Here is a 15,304-nt window from a genome sequence, read left to right on the forward strand (position 1 = left end):
AATTTTTCTGTGCTCTCACTCTCACATTATCTCTAAATGAAACTGTTTCATTTCTCCACCATTCCTTCTCTGTCTCTTTTTGGAACTCTGAAGATTCATCCAATGACTAGGCCCCCAAACACCAAACTGATCATACTGCCCCCTTGATAAAACCCTTCCATCATTCTTGATTGAGTGAATGAGATCTAATTATATTCATTTTCTTCTAAGATCTAGTGACATATAATCCTTATTTTTAATCTAACTCAGATGCCACCTGCTCTATGAAACTCTTGCTGACCAGATTTCAATAATTTCATCCTACATGTTTCTATATTCCTCTGATCGTTTGTAAAGTAACACTAGACTTCATCTGTTATTAAAGTTTTTCAAGTGTATTTCCACTAGGATATCAAATCAATTGTGAATGAGATCCTATCCATTTTTATTTCTTCCTATATTTCCTTTCCTATAGTGGTTGTTGAATAAAACTTTTTTGGATTGAATGTGCACTATGTTTCATGAATTAATCCCAGACTTGCAGGTGACAGCTATACTTAATTTCTCTTTGCCCTATTAGGACACTTGGCTTTATTCCTGCTTGCCCTGTAGTTGACCTTGCCTCTCAAATTTAAATTTCCAAGCCTCCATCTTCCTCCACCCAGGGCAGTTTCTTTAGGCTAAGAAACTGTGAAATAAAGGTCAGATATACCAGATGGAAGGAAAAAATACTGATAATGAGCCATAAATACTGTGTACATTTCTTGTGGTGGTGTTCCTATTTCCATTAAGAAAAACTTCAGAAATTTCAGGAGGTTTCTGTAAAGGTCTTTGCCTTAATTTTGTGTAATTTAACAATTTCTCTCTTAGGTCATTCATCACATTTTAATATGGTACTTGGTAAGCCTTATGAAGGTACCTTTAACCTTAAAAATATTCAAGCATGGGTTTTTGACTATTTGAATGGTTGTTATCAAAGACAACACAGAATTAGACATAAATCCAAATGCTACAATCTCTATTAATGCTACCTGAAACTAAATGACAATAATAGTAAGAGGGAATGCAAGTAATAATATTTGATATGGACAACTGATATTTTGTTAAACTTACTAAAGAGTGAGTATAAACATCTTTAGAAAACTTTGCTATTTCTACTAATTTTATTATCTTAAACATACAATCTAAATAAAAGCCAGAGTAGTTATATGAACACAGATTCCAGACAAGTTCCCTAGCTACTCCTAACACTTCTAGATTGTTCCATTTACATGTCTCCTTTGCAGAAAACCTGCATCAGCCACTGAACAGTGCAAGATTCACATAAGTGAGCAGAAGAAATAATTCCAAATTATTAAATAATTTTTAAAATGAAAACTTTTAATTTAAAGAGTAAAACTTACTTTCAAGTAAGCAATGTTAAGCATAAAATATTCTTCTTGGTAAAATTTACTATACCTAAATATGAATTCTATAGGCATGCCCACCATACAGGCTACCAGTAATACCATCCTTTACTGAAAGCACAGATGAAAGGAATTAGGTATCTCTATGAGTATGCATAACCCAATATTTCCTAAGGAACGTTCTGTGTATGAGGTGATTAAAAACAGTATGTTGCAGTTCAGTGTCTCTCTCAGAAATTCACAAAGTACAACAGCAATTTAAGGCTCTAAGTACCACAGTAAAGATATATGCTAGCCACATTTAGTTCCAGTCCCAACACTGTAAGAGAAGAGAACAGTCAATGAGAAGAAAGTGGGAAAGGCTGTAGAAGAGATAATTCACTGTTTTTTAAAGCAACAGTCTCCCTACTGACACACTGCTCAGAACGCAATGCTTCTTTCTGGCCCATATCAAGGACAGATATAATACCCCTTCCAATAAGCACCAGAGTCGACTGAGAGAGGAAGCTTCAGCACTGAGAGTAAATTTAGTCTGTAAGAACCAGTCCTGCCTGAGGCCAGTGTGAAAAGTGGCCAATCAGCCATTCAGAAAAAAGCAAACTGACCCCATAATCAGGAGACTCTGAAGTTCAGAGTGTGCCTCATTTTTTTAAAGTTGTGTTTTTTTCACTGTCTCCTCAGCCATTCAAAGAAAATTTTTTTAAAATGTAGACATGGATGGAGCTAGAGGGTATTATGCTGAGCAAAATAAGTCAATCAGAGAAAGACATGTATCATATGATCTCACTGATACGAGGAATTTTTAATCTCAGGAAACAAACTGAGGGTTGCTGGAGTGGTGGAGGGTTGGGAGGGATGGGGTGGCTGGGTGATAGACATTGGGGAGGTTATGTGCTATGGTGAGCACTGTGAATTGTGTAAAACTGTTGAATCACAGATCTGTACCTCTGAAGCAAATAATACATTATATGTTAAAAAAAAAAAAAGATAGTAGGAAGGGAAAAATGAAGGGGGGGGAAATCGGAGGGGGAGATGAACCATGAGAGACGATGGACTCTAGAAACAAACTGAGGGTTTTAGAGGGGAGGGTCATGGGGGGATGGGTTAGGCTGGTGATGGGTATTAAGGAGGGCACGTATTGAATGGAGCACTGGGTGTTATACGCAAACAATGAATCATGGAACACTACATCAAAAACTAATGATGTAATGTATGGTGATTAACATAACATAAAAAAAAAAAGAACTATATTGAAAATTAGTCGCCCAGCCCAGAGATGGAGGGGGGTGGGAGGGATGGGGTGGCTGGGTGACAGACATTGGGGAGGGTATATACTATGGTGAGCACTGTGTCTTGTGTAAGACTGATGAATCACAGACCTGTACCCCTGAAACAAATAATACATTATATGTTAATTAAAAAAATTTTTAAGAAATGTAGAAACAGATACAAGATAGGTGGAAGAGGTCACAAGCAGAATAGAATGGCAGCAGAAAATACTGTATGTTAGGAATGAGACTTGAGCAATTTCAAGTAATCTCAGGAGACCCTGATATATAATTCTAGAACTTGGACCACTCTAGCAGACAATGATCAGCTTAACAAGGGACTCAAGATATACAAATGAATGAGGAATAGAGAAAGATTGAGATTCTGCGTCAATCTATAGAAAATATATTAATGGTTGTATACACAAATAACAGTTATTTGTGGGTTTAACTGAGTTTCCTAATATGTCCACAGAGTTCAGTTTTGTTATTATTTTAATTCTTAATAGAGTTCCAAAATCTAGGTTAGAGATTAGCACACCATGGCCTGTAGACAAAATATGGCCCACCACCTAATTTTGTAAATAAAGTTTTATTGGAATACAACCATGCTCATTCATTTTATTGTCAGTGGCAGCTTTCCCACTGTAATAGCAGAGTAGAATAGTAGCAACAGAAACCACATAGCCTACAAAGCCGAAAATATTTACTATCTGGCCCTTTACAGAAAAAGATGGCTGGCCTCTGTTCTTCACCATTAATTTAGAGGTTATGGATTGAACTTCATAATTTTGGAGTCAAGGAAGAAAATGATTTTTTCTGGGTCCAGTAATTTAGGAAGCAATTATATAACTTCTGACTGCATGGAAGCTTCCTCTGATCAAAGCACTGTCAGATCTCACATGTGTGGGTTTTACTTACGGCTTCCTGTTACATAAAAGGATCTATCATTCACCTATAGTCATTCTACAGAACTTAGTTTTAATCAGCAGAATTTCATGAGTTGCTATTCTTCCTTAACTGGAAAAGGGCAAAGAAGCAAATCAGTGAATTGGACTTAATTATATTTTTCTTTTGCCTTCCAGCTCATTAACTATTCTTATTAGTTGTGTACCATCTTCCTACGTTATGAAGAACTTTTATTTCACTGATGTGAATACTTGTACAGACATTTGTTAATCATCACAATTATAGTAACCAGTCAGGTACTCAGCAGCAAAGCTAAAATTTCAAACTGATTTACTCAATTGGTCACCTCTGTGCACCTATGCTTATGTTGTTGCCTCTGCTTTAATTCCCTAAGTGTAGTTCAATTTTCTGCTATACAAAATGCTCCTGTATTCTAACAAGCGAGGAAAAAAATAATCAGATCTGTATTGAGTCTTCTGCTCTATTTGCCCACCAGATGTCTCACCTTGGGAATTCCGCCCAGTCTCACAGTTTATATTTTTGAGCATGATGTAGACTCTTCTGAGTTTCCTATAAACCTATAAGTTTGTCAGGTCATGCAGAGGAGAACATGCAAGCTAACGAGGACCTAAAGACTTTGCCACAGAACAACACTGGAGGAAGCAATGGAATATTTTTCAGCAAACCTTCTGAAAATTAAATATCTATAATAACAATTATATTGGTTCAAATGAATAACAATCAGGTGAAAATAATTTAAGGGTTGATTTTAAGCGTTGCTGAAATTTTAGGCTTAAATTCACATGCATTTTTCGGCGTGGAAGATTTTCATTTAACAAAATTGAATTATAACAATGAGAATTTCAGAAGATTTATTTTTAACTGATAAGTTACTATAAATAAATTAATTAATTCCATTAATATAACTTGCTTATATTAATATCAATTAATATTAATCCTATAGTAAAAGCAGAACATGAAGAATCACCTAATATCCCTGGGACTTTCTTCATCCTGTAGATTTTGCCAGCTGTCCCCTCCCTCCACTGTCTCTATCACAATGCTACTTCCATCAAGATTTAACTCAAATGTCATTTTCCTCTGAAACTTTCCTGGGCCAATATTGAAGAAAACATTCACAATTACTACAGAAGTCTGATCAAATTTAAGTACAGCTTCCTTCCCACTGTATACTGGGCCTAATTTCTATGTCATCTGATAACTTAGATAGTAAAGTCCTTATGAGCAAGGCCCATTTGTCCATCATCATATGACATGGAACCAGAAACAGAGCAATAATGCAGTAGAAGAATCTGCCAGAAACATGGATTTTGAATCAACAAAACAACAAATACTTACAATAAAATAATTTGAACGTTTACGGAGTTAGGACAAAAAAAAAGCTAACGTTGAATTAATGTGGAAATAAGATATAATCTATCATCACATATCATAGTTTGTACTATTCAACCAAATGTATGAGACAAACTCCAAAATACATGTAGCCTTTCTCTTCAGTTTTTCTAAAATCAAATCATTATGTTTTAAAAATATTAATAATTCTGTAAACTAGGATTTACCTGGATTTACTCAGGATTACCTTCCTGAGATATTTTATATTTTAGTTTTAAAAGTCCTCAAAAGTATATCTAGAGATGTGGCTGTCATTTAAAAAAAAAAAAGGTTTTCTAACTGTATTAGGCAGAAGTGCCTTATGGGGCCTCACTCTCATCTTAATAAATTTCTTATATGTCTCTTAAACATGGGAGCAACTAGGATTCAATGTAAGATTTTGTATGACAAACAAAAGGTTTAGGGTTTTTTTTTTTTTTTAAGTTTAGGATGTCACCCTAAATAGCGTACATTTAACATACAGAAAATGTCTAACACATAACAAAATTACTGACCACTTGGTCAATCCCAAATTCCCTAAAATAGTAATAATAGAATTAGTAAAATCCAGAATCTAAGAGGTCCCCACATATTTACTTATATCTTAACAGTAGTTTCTTTCTCTTCGACTTTACTCGTCCAATCTGTGGGAATTTCCTCTGAATCCTCCTGTGTGGTTCACAGAATTAATGGAGTCCAAGATTTTCCTCCATGTTATAGTCTGTTCATTCTCACTGTTCAAACTCTACCCCCAGGAATATCTCCCGTATTTCATATTAAAGCACTGCTTTAAGTGTAGTCTTCTACTATGTGAAGATGAAAATAATTTTTTCGATACCAGTTGGATCACACAATCTCAGATCTATAAATCTTTATATTATAATCTGGTATTCCATTCTACTGTAATCAAAACAGAACATCAAAGCTAGATTTGGCATAAAGATAAAATATGTGATTGCCTTCAGTGACTCATCCTTTGGGTTAAACATCTTCTCCAGGCCTTTCTATCAGAATACAATCCCCTGCTCAGGCCACCAGCCCCATGACCATGCCACCTATGCAGACTCACTTGGAAGGGCCCTGCGCTTAAATTAATGCTTTGATGTTGCCATCGTGAAATTCTTAGCAAGTTCTGAACAAGAGGTCTGCTTCATATTTTCACTGGATACCACAAATGATGGAACCATTCCTGCCCGTAAGAGTGACAACATCTTAAATCACAGTATAAATTGGTATGCTGAACAACTTTTCTTAAAGTCAGTAGGGAATTACAAGAGCGGGAAGAGAGATGCCAAATGCCTATGTTTCAGAGGAAATAGGAGGAAAGAAAACCTAGAAAGGAAAGCTACGTGAATAAATTAGCTCATTTCTTTATTTAATCATTACCTTTGCATACCTTCAAAGTACCATGTATTGTTCCGATGCAGAAATTACAACAATGAGCAATACTGACAAAGACCCAGGCTTCAGGGAGCTTCCACTCCAAGGAGGAGACAGATAATAACCAGGTTTGTCTAAGATGGGTGGGGGACAGCAAAGGGGAGTGTTTTGAAAGAGGACTTCATATTATCTCTTTTATCTCTAGTGTTGCTACTTTTGGTAATCGGATAGAATAATCATCATTTAAGAAATTTTACTTATTACAAGTAAACTTTTATTACTAAGAGGCATTTCTCGAATATATTCTGCTTTTCTGATCATCTTTTGGCATTTTTCTTTTAGGATTTTTAGAAAGTTCACGAATCAATGCTAATTATCTTCTCTGCCATTTACAGTACAGAGTTTGAAGTGGGTAATGTGAGTCGTATATTAACTAATTTTGTAGATATTATATAATGCTCCTTTCTTCTGCCCATTCTATGCTTCCTCTTTCGTCTAAGTTTAATGTTGTATGAACCGTGCTATCATCAGACAAGCCTGTTTCGAAAGCAGCCTGAATTCTTTGGATCTGGGTTTGTGTCACTGGTTCTGAAAACAACAGCAATGACAAGCAAACAAAAACATGCAAACAAGCAAACAAAAAAAGCAATGCTCATAATTCTGGAAAATCGTCCCTCATACATAAGGACAGATAATCCTGGATCTTACAAAATTGTTGTCATCCTGACAGGAAATACCATTGTGGGATATCACCTAGCACACTAACGTAGGCAATCAATGGATATCTGTGACTGAATGAAAAATTCAACGAATGATGACCAAGCACATCAAGAGCTTTCTATTAGATATCCTAAAATGAGTCCATCTCCTGGTGCTAGCACTGATTTGGAAATAAAGGTTAGATAACCGTTATTAGTCAAATAGTTATTATTATTATTAATTATTATTATTTTTCCTAGAAAGGGGTATCTGTCCAAACACAAGTAACTCTCATCACTCTAACCTCCTTTTACATTAATGATAGCTGATAAAAATGGACTCTCTCTTAGAAATAATACAGAATGTGAAAAGTAAGCACATTTGGTCAGCCTGAAGAATGGACCTATATCCCTTAAGGAGTAAAATCAATCCAGCATGCACTGCAACTTAGAATCATGAGAAGATACAAAATCACAGGTCAATCTGTTACTGGATGAAAGTCAAAATGCCATCTGACTGGAAAGGAAAAGCCGCTGAAATGTTCTCAAAACAGTATGTCTGCCGGCTACATGTGTGCTCTATGTTTTCAACACGTTATTATTCACCCTCAAATTATATAGAAATCCTAAATTGAAATTCAGTCTGGTAACAAGCTGGCAAAAGAAATAAAGTGTTGTCTGGATGCACACTGATTGTAGTTCACAGAATCACAGGGCTTTAAAACATCCTAAGAGGTAAGCTAGCATGTCCTCCCATGCCATAATCCTATAATTTACCTCATCTATACATTTAATTGAGAGAAAATGGATAACATTTTTCATTTCTAACTTTAAAAGAAGGAATTTCACTCCAATATATATTTTTTTATTTAATCATTCTCATTGTGAAGAGATTCTATCAAAACATTCTTCAGAAAATTATATCTGATTACAAGTTTAACACCTTTATTGTTGGTTTTCATTGGTGGAAAATACACTTCTTATAAATCTGTATTTTCTTCTTAGGATTAAATATTTTGTTTGCTTAACATTTCCAAAATTTGTCTTAGCTCTTTAGGCATTTGTTGTTTAACTTTATTAATTAATATAATTTTAGAGTCTATAGAGGTTTCCTAGTTAATTAAAAAAAAACTGTTATTATTTAATCTGGAAGCCTATACCTATCATAGCCAATGTTATTACTTTTATTTTCAGTATTTCTATAAAATCTCATGTAAATCTAAATCAAAATAGAAATAACAAAAATAGAAATTTCATGTAAATCTAAATCAAAATAAAAATATCACTTTTAACGTGATATTTATTGGGCATTCAGAATGTTAGATTTTGGTTTTAGGAAACTTAAAGAATAAGGAAACTTAGCATGGCTGAAGACTTTTGTTTGCTAAACATAAAGAAATTATTCTCAATGTGAACATCTTTTGTATCACAGATATGCTTCTTACCTGTGCTGCTGGATATATTAACATCAATACTGATATCAGATATTCCTCCTCCCTTCAGAGATGCTACACATGTGTATGTCCCAAAATCCGTGAATTTTAAATCAATGATGTCCAAGTTTGTCGTTCCCGGGGAGACATCCGGATCAGTCTGTGTAATAACCATCCGCTCAGAACTTCTTAATGGGCGACCATTTTTAAACCAACTAAATGTTAACTCCTCAGAAGGAACAGCTTCTACTTGGCAAGATATTTTCACCTCACGCCCAATCTGGATGTTGTCATCTTTGTGATAAGGATCTGGTGTGATCCAAAATCGTCCTTTTTTTAATGCTAAAACATAAAAATTCCATAAGTAGTTAGTGTTACTTCCACAATGTTAAAGATTCATTCACTTAGGTAATCATCTCTGAGCTGAAACAAAGTAAAACAAAATGAAATAAAATGTATATATGTTTCTTTGTTATTCCCAAGTAGGGTGCATGTCAATAAACCTCATTCAAATAATCTGGAAATATCTGAAGACCTAAGTCACTTAGAGACTCTAAGCAGTGATTTTTATAAATTGGGTAATATCTTCCAGTGACATAAAAGATGCTTTAAGTCTATATGTGATACTTAAACATTGTTGCCATTGAATTTTGAACAAATGATGCAACTTGTTTATATAACATCATTAAGTATTAGAGTTAAAAGTAATAATATGGATCATTAAGCCCAATTCGATATCTATGCCATCCCTTAATGAGGGCACAATTTCCCAGACAACTCAAATATTGCACAAATGTCAGATTAAAGAAAATTCTTCTACGATTTTATCTACATGCTGACCAAAACTAGTTTGGTAAGAATTGAGTCAGTTCACATTCATAATGCATTTTCATAGATTGAAATAATCTGAATTGAAAAAGAAAACTGTTTTCAAAACATTTGCTGTGACTGTTCTATTCCACCATACATAGATGTTTCCAGTTGAAACTGTTTGCTGGCTCTCTCGTGCAGATGGCCAGAGGAACCTCTCGGCAGATGGTTTGGAAAACATGCTGTGTCTGTATCCTAACAGCAGTGCTTTCTGGGTGCAAGGTCAGTACTGTTCTCACAGCCTGGGTCAGCAGTGATGACTACCAGAGGCTTCTGGAGGAGCATCTACTGGTCTCCTAAGGCGCCAGTTCTGAACTTTGAATGATACTGTGGGATTCAATAAACAATAGGGTTTGTTTCTTTTCCTGGCAGTGATTCTTAGACACACATTCTTCTCTTTACTAACATCCTATCCATTTCCCTTTCCCTTCATATCACTTTATATCCCTATATGACAATATGTAGCATATGTGTGGCAACATAATTATTAGAATAAAATATTGACCATTCACTTTTACCATCAAACCATATATAAATGACACTGGCAAAAATGACGTGAATTTAGAAGACACACAGATAGTGGAGGCCTTCTAACTGCATTCTGAGTAACCTTTGCTGAGTTTAACCCGATTTTCCTTAGTTCATTCCATTAAGGCCAGGAAATACCATGGAAATCTATAGAACTACGTAAGAATGCACTAGAGCTTAATACAGTTTTAATCTTAAACATTTTTCTTTTAATTTTTTTTACTCATCAGCCCCAAATATTTTCATCTGCTTTTTTGTTTGCATTTTAGTGAGGAGAGATAAATGAATATCAAAAATGATGTTTATATCTTTCTTTTTATTCAAGAAAAATTTATAGGGCTCCTGTTCATGACTAGGTACTAGATAAGGCCCTTATTACACACGATGAACAAAGTAGACATAACCCTTACCCTCATATATTGGTACAGCAAATTGTGTACTCATCGATTACAGTCCAATTTATCCATCCAACCTTTATGATACTCATGTCTAGAAAAACCACACTCTACATAGTATATATTAGAAGTTTGAAGAAATTTGATTGTCAGAGAATCCTTTAAAATATTGTTTAGAAGGGGTGCCTGGCTGGCTCAGTTGGTGGAGCATGAGACTCTTGATCTCAGAGTTGTGAGTTCTAGCCCCACATTGCATGCAGAGATTACTTAAAAATCTTAAAAAATATATTGTTTAGAAAAGGTACAAAGCTTCAAACTTAATGAAAACACCAAAAAACAAATATTTAAATCACATTCTCCTATTGTTATTCATTACATTTTTCCACAATAAAATGCAACTTATGAACCTTATTTATTCCTAACCCTATCTTTATCAGTACATGACTGTAAATAAAATTAGGAGAAATTATGTTATTCTATTATCCAGTGCCAAACATTTATATTTTTATTGGCATTGAAATAAGACTTTGTATCTAGGAAGATAAATGTGCTGAAAATGCCTATATTTGGCTATTATATTTGGTATATAATATTGTGCACATATAATTCAAATGATTAAATTTCTGTAGCACATTGCGCACATGTAATTCAAATGTAATTCAAATGCAATTTTTTAAGATTTTATTTATTTACTTGAGAGAGAGAGAGCACGTGAGAGAGTGAGGACAAGCTGGGGGAGAGGCAGAGGGAGAGGGAGAATCAGACTCCCTGCTGAGCAGGAAGCCCGATGCGGGGCTCCATCCCAGGACCCTGAGATCATGACCTGAGCCAAAGGCAGATGCTTAACTGACTGAGCCACCCAGGCACCCCTGCAATTAAAATTCTATAACACAAAGTAAACCATATCATATAATATTTTTTTCTTTTTTTTTAACAGTCCTAAAAAAATAGTATGTCAAGGAGCATTTACTTTTGTTAGCACCATAATATTCAAATGAGTTTCCTCTTACTTGGTAAGAATTTTCCTTTTTCTATTTCTATAGAAAAATGATATGCCTAAATAAAAATTTTAAACAGACAATTCTTAATTTTCGAAATTTAAATGTATATATTAATTTATTAATAGCTTTATATGGAGATACAGTTAGAATAAATTTCATTCCAAAATTATGTTGGTGGCCATATACAAACAAAAATTCTGATGTTTTAGTGACTACCATTTATTTACTAGGCAGTTACTATTGTCTAGCTCTGTTCCCTGCGTAGTGACATATTAAACTGATACTGCTATTGAGAGAACTGAAAACTCATTAGATTAGATAGACTTAACAAAAACAATCCAAAACCACGGATTTAAAAAAAACAACATAAAATCACAATATATATTATGTGTTACAAACTGCTTTATTCATGGAAAATAACTTTTAAAATCCAAAGTAAAAAAAAATTAAAGATTATAAATCTAATGATTAATAAATAAAATTCAATATGATATACAACTATATTTTTTTATAAAAAGCAATATAATCAAGTGGGCTTTTAAAATGAACTCATTGCTACAAATATGTGTTTTTCTCAGTATCAGACCACTCTATAACTTGGCCAGTGTCAATAGCATTAGTCTTCCAAATGACAGATTCTAAAAAGGAAAAGAGGGACAAGTCAGTCTGGCAAGTGAGCTAAAGTTAAGGAACATCAGAATAAGTAGCATGGATCATTTGACTGGAGAGCCATCTCACTGAGTTTGTTTTATGTTACCCTATAACAGAACACCTACTTTCGCATACAGAACAGAAATGTTCTAAGGAAAAAGAAATCCTGCGTGTGTGTGCGTGCACGCATGTGCGTGCATGCACGTCACCATCTCTAGTAAGTGCAATTAAATTTATTTGATTTTCTAACTTCAGCTTTTCAGAAAACTAAAAGCATGGCTCTGTAAACTAAACACAGGTACATTAAGATCATGAAACCTAATTCTAGTTTTTCATTTCTATGTGGTCCAATATAGGCAATTTAATTTTTATGGGTCAAGTGCATCATTTATAAAAATAGGAGGTGATAGTATTAGGCTCCCTCTGAGACCCACTGTGAGAAACAGCTTCTTAGCAATAGTGTAGAGCTTTGAAAATATAAAGTGTTTAATATAGTTAATCAACTGGGAAGCAGGTTTCTTCGTTTATAATTAAACACTCTTTTTCAGCGAATAATTTACAATAGTTCATGCAATGTTAATTTAAAGTCATTTGCTGCTAACCAGTTAAGATTTCAAATGCTTAAAATCAATCTGCGATTAGTACCAGAGTATAACAAGAATCCAATAGACATAACAAGACTCTATAGAACTAAAGAAATTCTACGTAAAAAGAAAGGAGAAATCCCTTTCCCCAAATGCAATTTCTTAGTCTGACTATTGAAAATCCCCTAACACCAGCCTGAGAGAACATTAGATTTAGCTTAATGTATCATAAATTGTGATGGATGAACCTCAAAAGGTACTTGTTTAGTCTGGCAGTTCACGTAAAGAATTGGCATCAATAGTTCATTTTTGCCCTTGCTTCCCTTGCCTTTGGCGATGTTTCTAGGAAGAAGTTGCTGCGGCTGAGGTCGAAGAGGTTGCTGCCTGTGTTCTCCTTTAGGATTTTGATGGACTCCTGTCTCACATTGAGGTCTTTCAACCATTTGGAGTCTATTTTTGTGTGTGGTGTAAGGAAATGGTCCAGTTTCATTCTTCTGCATGTGGCTGTCCAATTTTCCCAACACCATTTGAGGGGGAGAAGAACCATGAGAGACGATGGACTCTGAAAAACAAACTGAGGGTTCTAGAGGGGAGGGGGTTGGGGGGATGGGTTAGCCTGGTGATGGGTATTGAGGAGGGCACGTTCTGCATGGAGCACTGGGTGTTATGCACAAACAATGAATCATGGAACACTATATCTAAAACTAATGATGTAATGTATGGGGATTAACAGAACAATAAAAAAATTAAAAAAAAAAAAAAAAAAGAATTGGCATCAAGCTGAGCCTCTGTTTTGGATAATCAGTTTAGAAACACTGCCATATAACCCATAGCCCCGTTTTTTTAATATTGTGAGAACTGAATACAAACTTGGCCCACATTCACTTTTGACAAGTTACTCGTGAGGATATTCTAGCTGCACTTAAAGGTGCTCTGCGAACAGAATGAAACCAGTGTATTAAAGCAAGGCCCCTGCAAAGATCTGGGTGGGGCTTGCTGCTGACCTTTCCCTAGAGGTAAAAGTGTGTTTTTGCCGATGAATGTCTACAGTTCTGAAGAAGACTTCCATTATTTAAAATTAGATTACTTCTTGAGTTTATCTTTGAAAGAGAGACTACTGGCTTTGGAGAAGTCTGTGCCTGTGGCTTCCAGGAATGTAAGCTCAATACAGATGAAGGCAAAGAGGAGGCTATGAGACTGTCTCCTGCCTGGAACTACAGACAAAATTATTAAATGCACTGGTGCTTGTCAAATGTTCTACAAGTATACAGCACACAGTAGTTCCAATAAAATATAATTTGTAGATAGAACAAAAAGTGATATTAAATTAAATGACATTAAACATGTTTTATATATTTTTTTTTTTTTTTAAAGATTTTATTTATTTATTTGACAGAGAGAGACACAGTGAGAGCAGGAACACAAGCAGGGGGAGTGGGAGAAGGAGAAGCAGGCTTCCCGCCGAGCAGGGAGCCCGATGCGGGACTCGATCCCAGGACCCTGGGATCATGACCTGAGCCGAAGGCAGACGCTTAACGACTGAGCCACCCAGGCGCCCCCATGTTTTATATTTTTAACGAGGAAGCATCTCTTTGCAGATATGAAATATCAGATGTCAGCTTTTTAACCTCTGCTAAGAATCTCTTTTAGGAGAATGATGAGACACAGAGTGACCACTGTCCACTCTTCTAAGTAGTTAAATTAGTTAAAAATCTCCAAGTATACCAATTCTTATAATATCAGTAGGATTCTGGACAACACGAAAACTGGATCTAGAAATCATTAATCATGTCATCAGACAAATAAAAAAATTGATTTTCTACTTATTTTCTGTTTAAGACAATAAAATATTTAAGTGGAAAACGAGTATTTGCCAGTCCCACATGATGCCAATTGAATAAACAGTTGGAAATAAATTACATCGTCAAAGCAACTTAAGAAATAGCAAATGATAGTATATATAATGTCTTATTATAATTAGATGTCTGTCTTTCTTTTCAAGGAGACTGTGAACACCTAGGGAGTGGGGTCATGCCTTATTCTTCTTTATTGTTCCAAATTTTGAAGCTGGTTCCTTGGTAGAGTTGGTATTCAAGAGCTTTTGTCAAATTTAATTAAAGCTGACATTTCAAAGCATTAACTTTACAAATTCCAATCGTTTCTATTCAGTATGATATGTCCATGTTAACTCTTTGTTTGGTGGTCCTGTGTTCTGAGATGCCTTGGGGCAGGAGGAATAGGATAGAGGAAAGAGAACAGATTTGATGTCCTCTAAGGTTCAGGGCTTTTGTTATGGGAGCAGAATGATACTTGATGAATAAACAGTATTAATATAGGGATGTATGTAAGGAAGGGGATTCTGTACAGAAAAACTAAGGAGACCTCATTCCATCATGGCCACTGACTAGCTAGTTATGTATCCTAGTCATATAATGTGTCGGGGACGTCAGCTATTGAATGTGATATCTGTTACTCATCCCTCTTTTGTAAGGAGCCTGAATTTCATGCAAAAGGGCTTATTTACATGCTTTAGAGTTCAGTTGATAATCATTTCTAAGGAAAGATGAAAGAATGAAGAAAATTGACATTTAAGTGCAGTTATATTATCTGAAATAGTATTGGCCAAAACATTTCAGAAAATGGTCAAGAGGGATCATGTTAAAAGAAAGCACAACAGATAAAGTTTGGGGGCTGACTGTGTGAATAAAAGTTTGCTTTCCTGCAGAACTTCTCAGAGCTTTGAACATGTTAACAAGCATACTGCAATACTCCTAGACAGGGTCTTAGTATGTATTTTTAAAAACCTTTAT

General features: G+C 35.0%; 1 protein-coding gene across 1 annotated transcript in view; it reads right to left on the reverse strand.

Moving 5' to 3' along the window:
- The window catches only part of MDGA2 (MAM domain containing glycosylphosphatidylinositol anchor 2), a 796,100-nt gene that overhangs the window by 209,225 nt on the left and 571,571 nt on the right, over window positions 1-15,304 (reverse strand). The window contains exon 7 of the mRNA XM_032405031.1: window positions 8,478-8,807. Within this exon, the coding sequence (XP_032260922.1) occupies window positions 8,478-8,807 (330 nt within the window). The remainder of the gene's footprint in view (window positions 1-8,477; window positions 8,808-15,304) is intronic.

Source organism: Phoca vitulina, unplaced genomic scaffold (assembly GCF_004348235.1).
Source record: "Phoca vitulina isolate PV1807 unplaced genomic scaffold, GSC_HSeal_1.0 scaffold7, whole genome shotgun sequence".
NCBI lineage: Eukaryota > Metazoa > Chordata > Mammalia > Carnivora > Phocidae > Phoca > Phoca vitulina.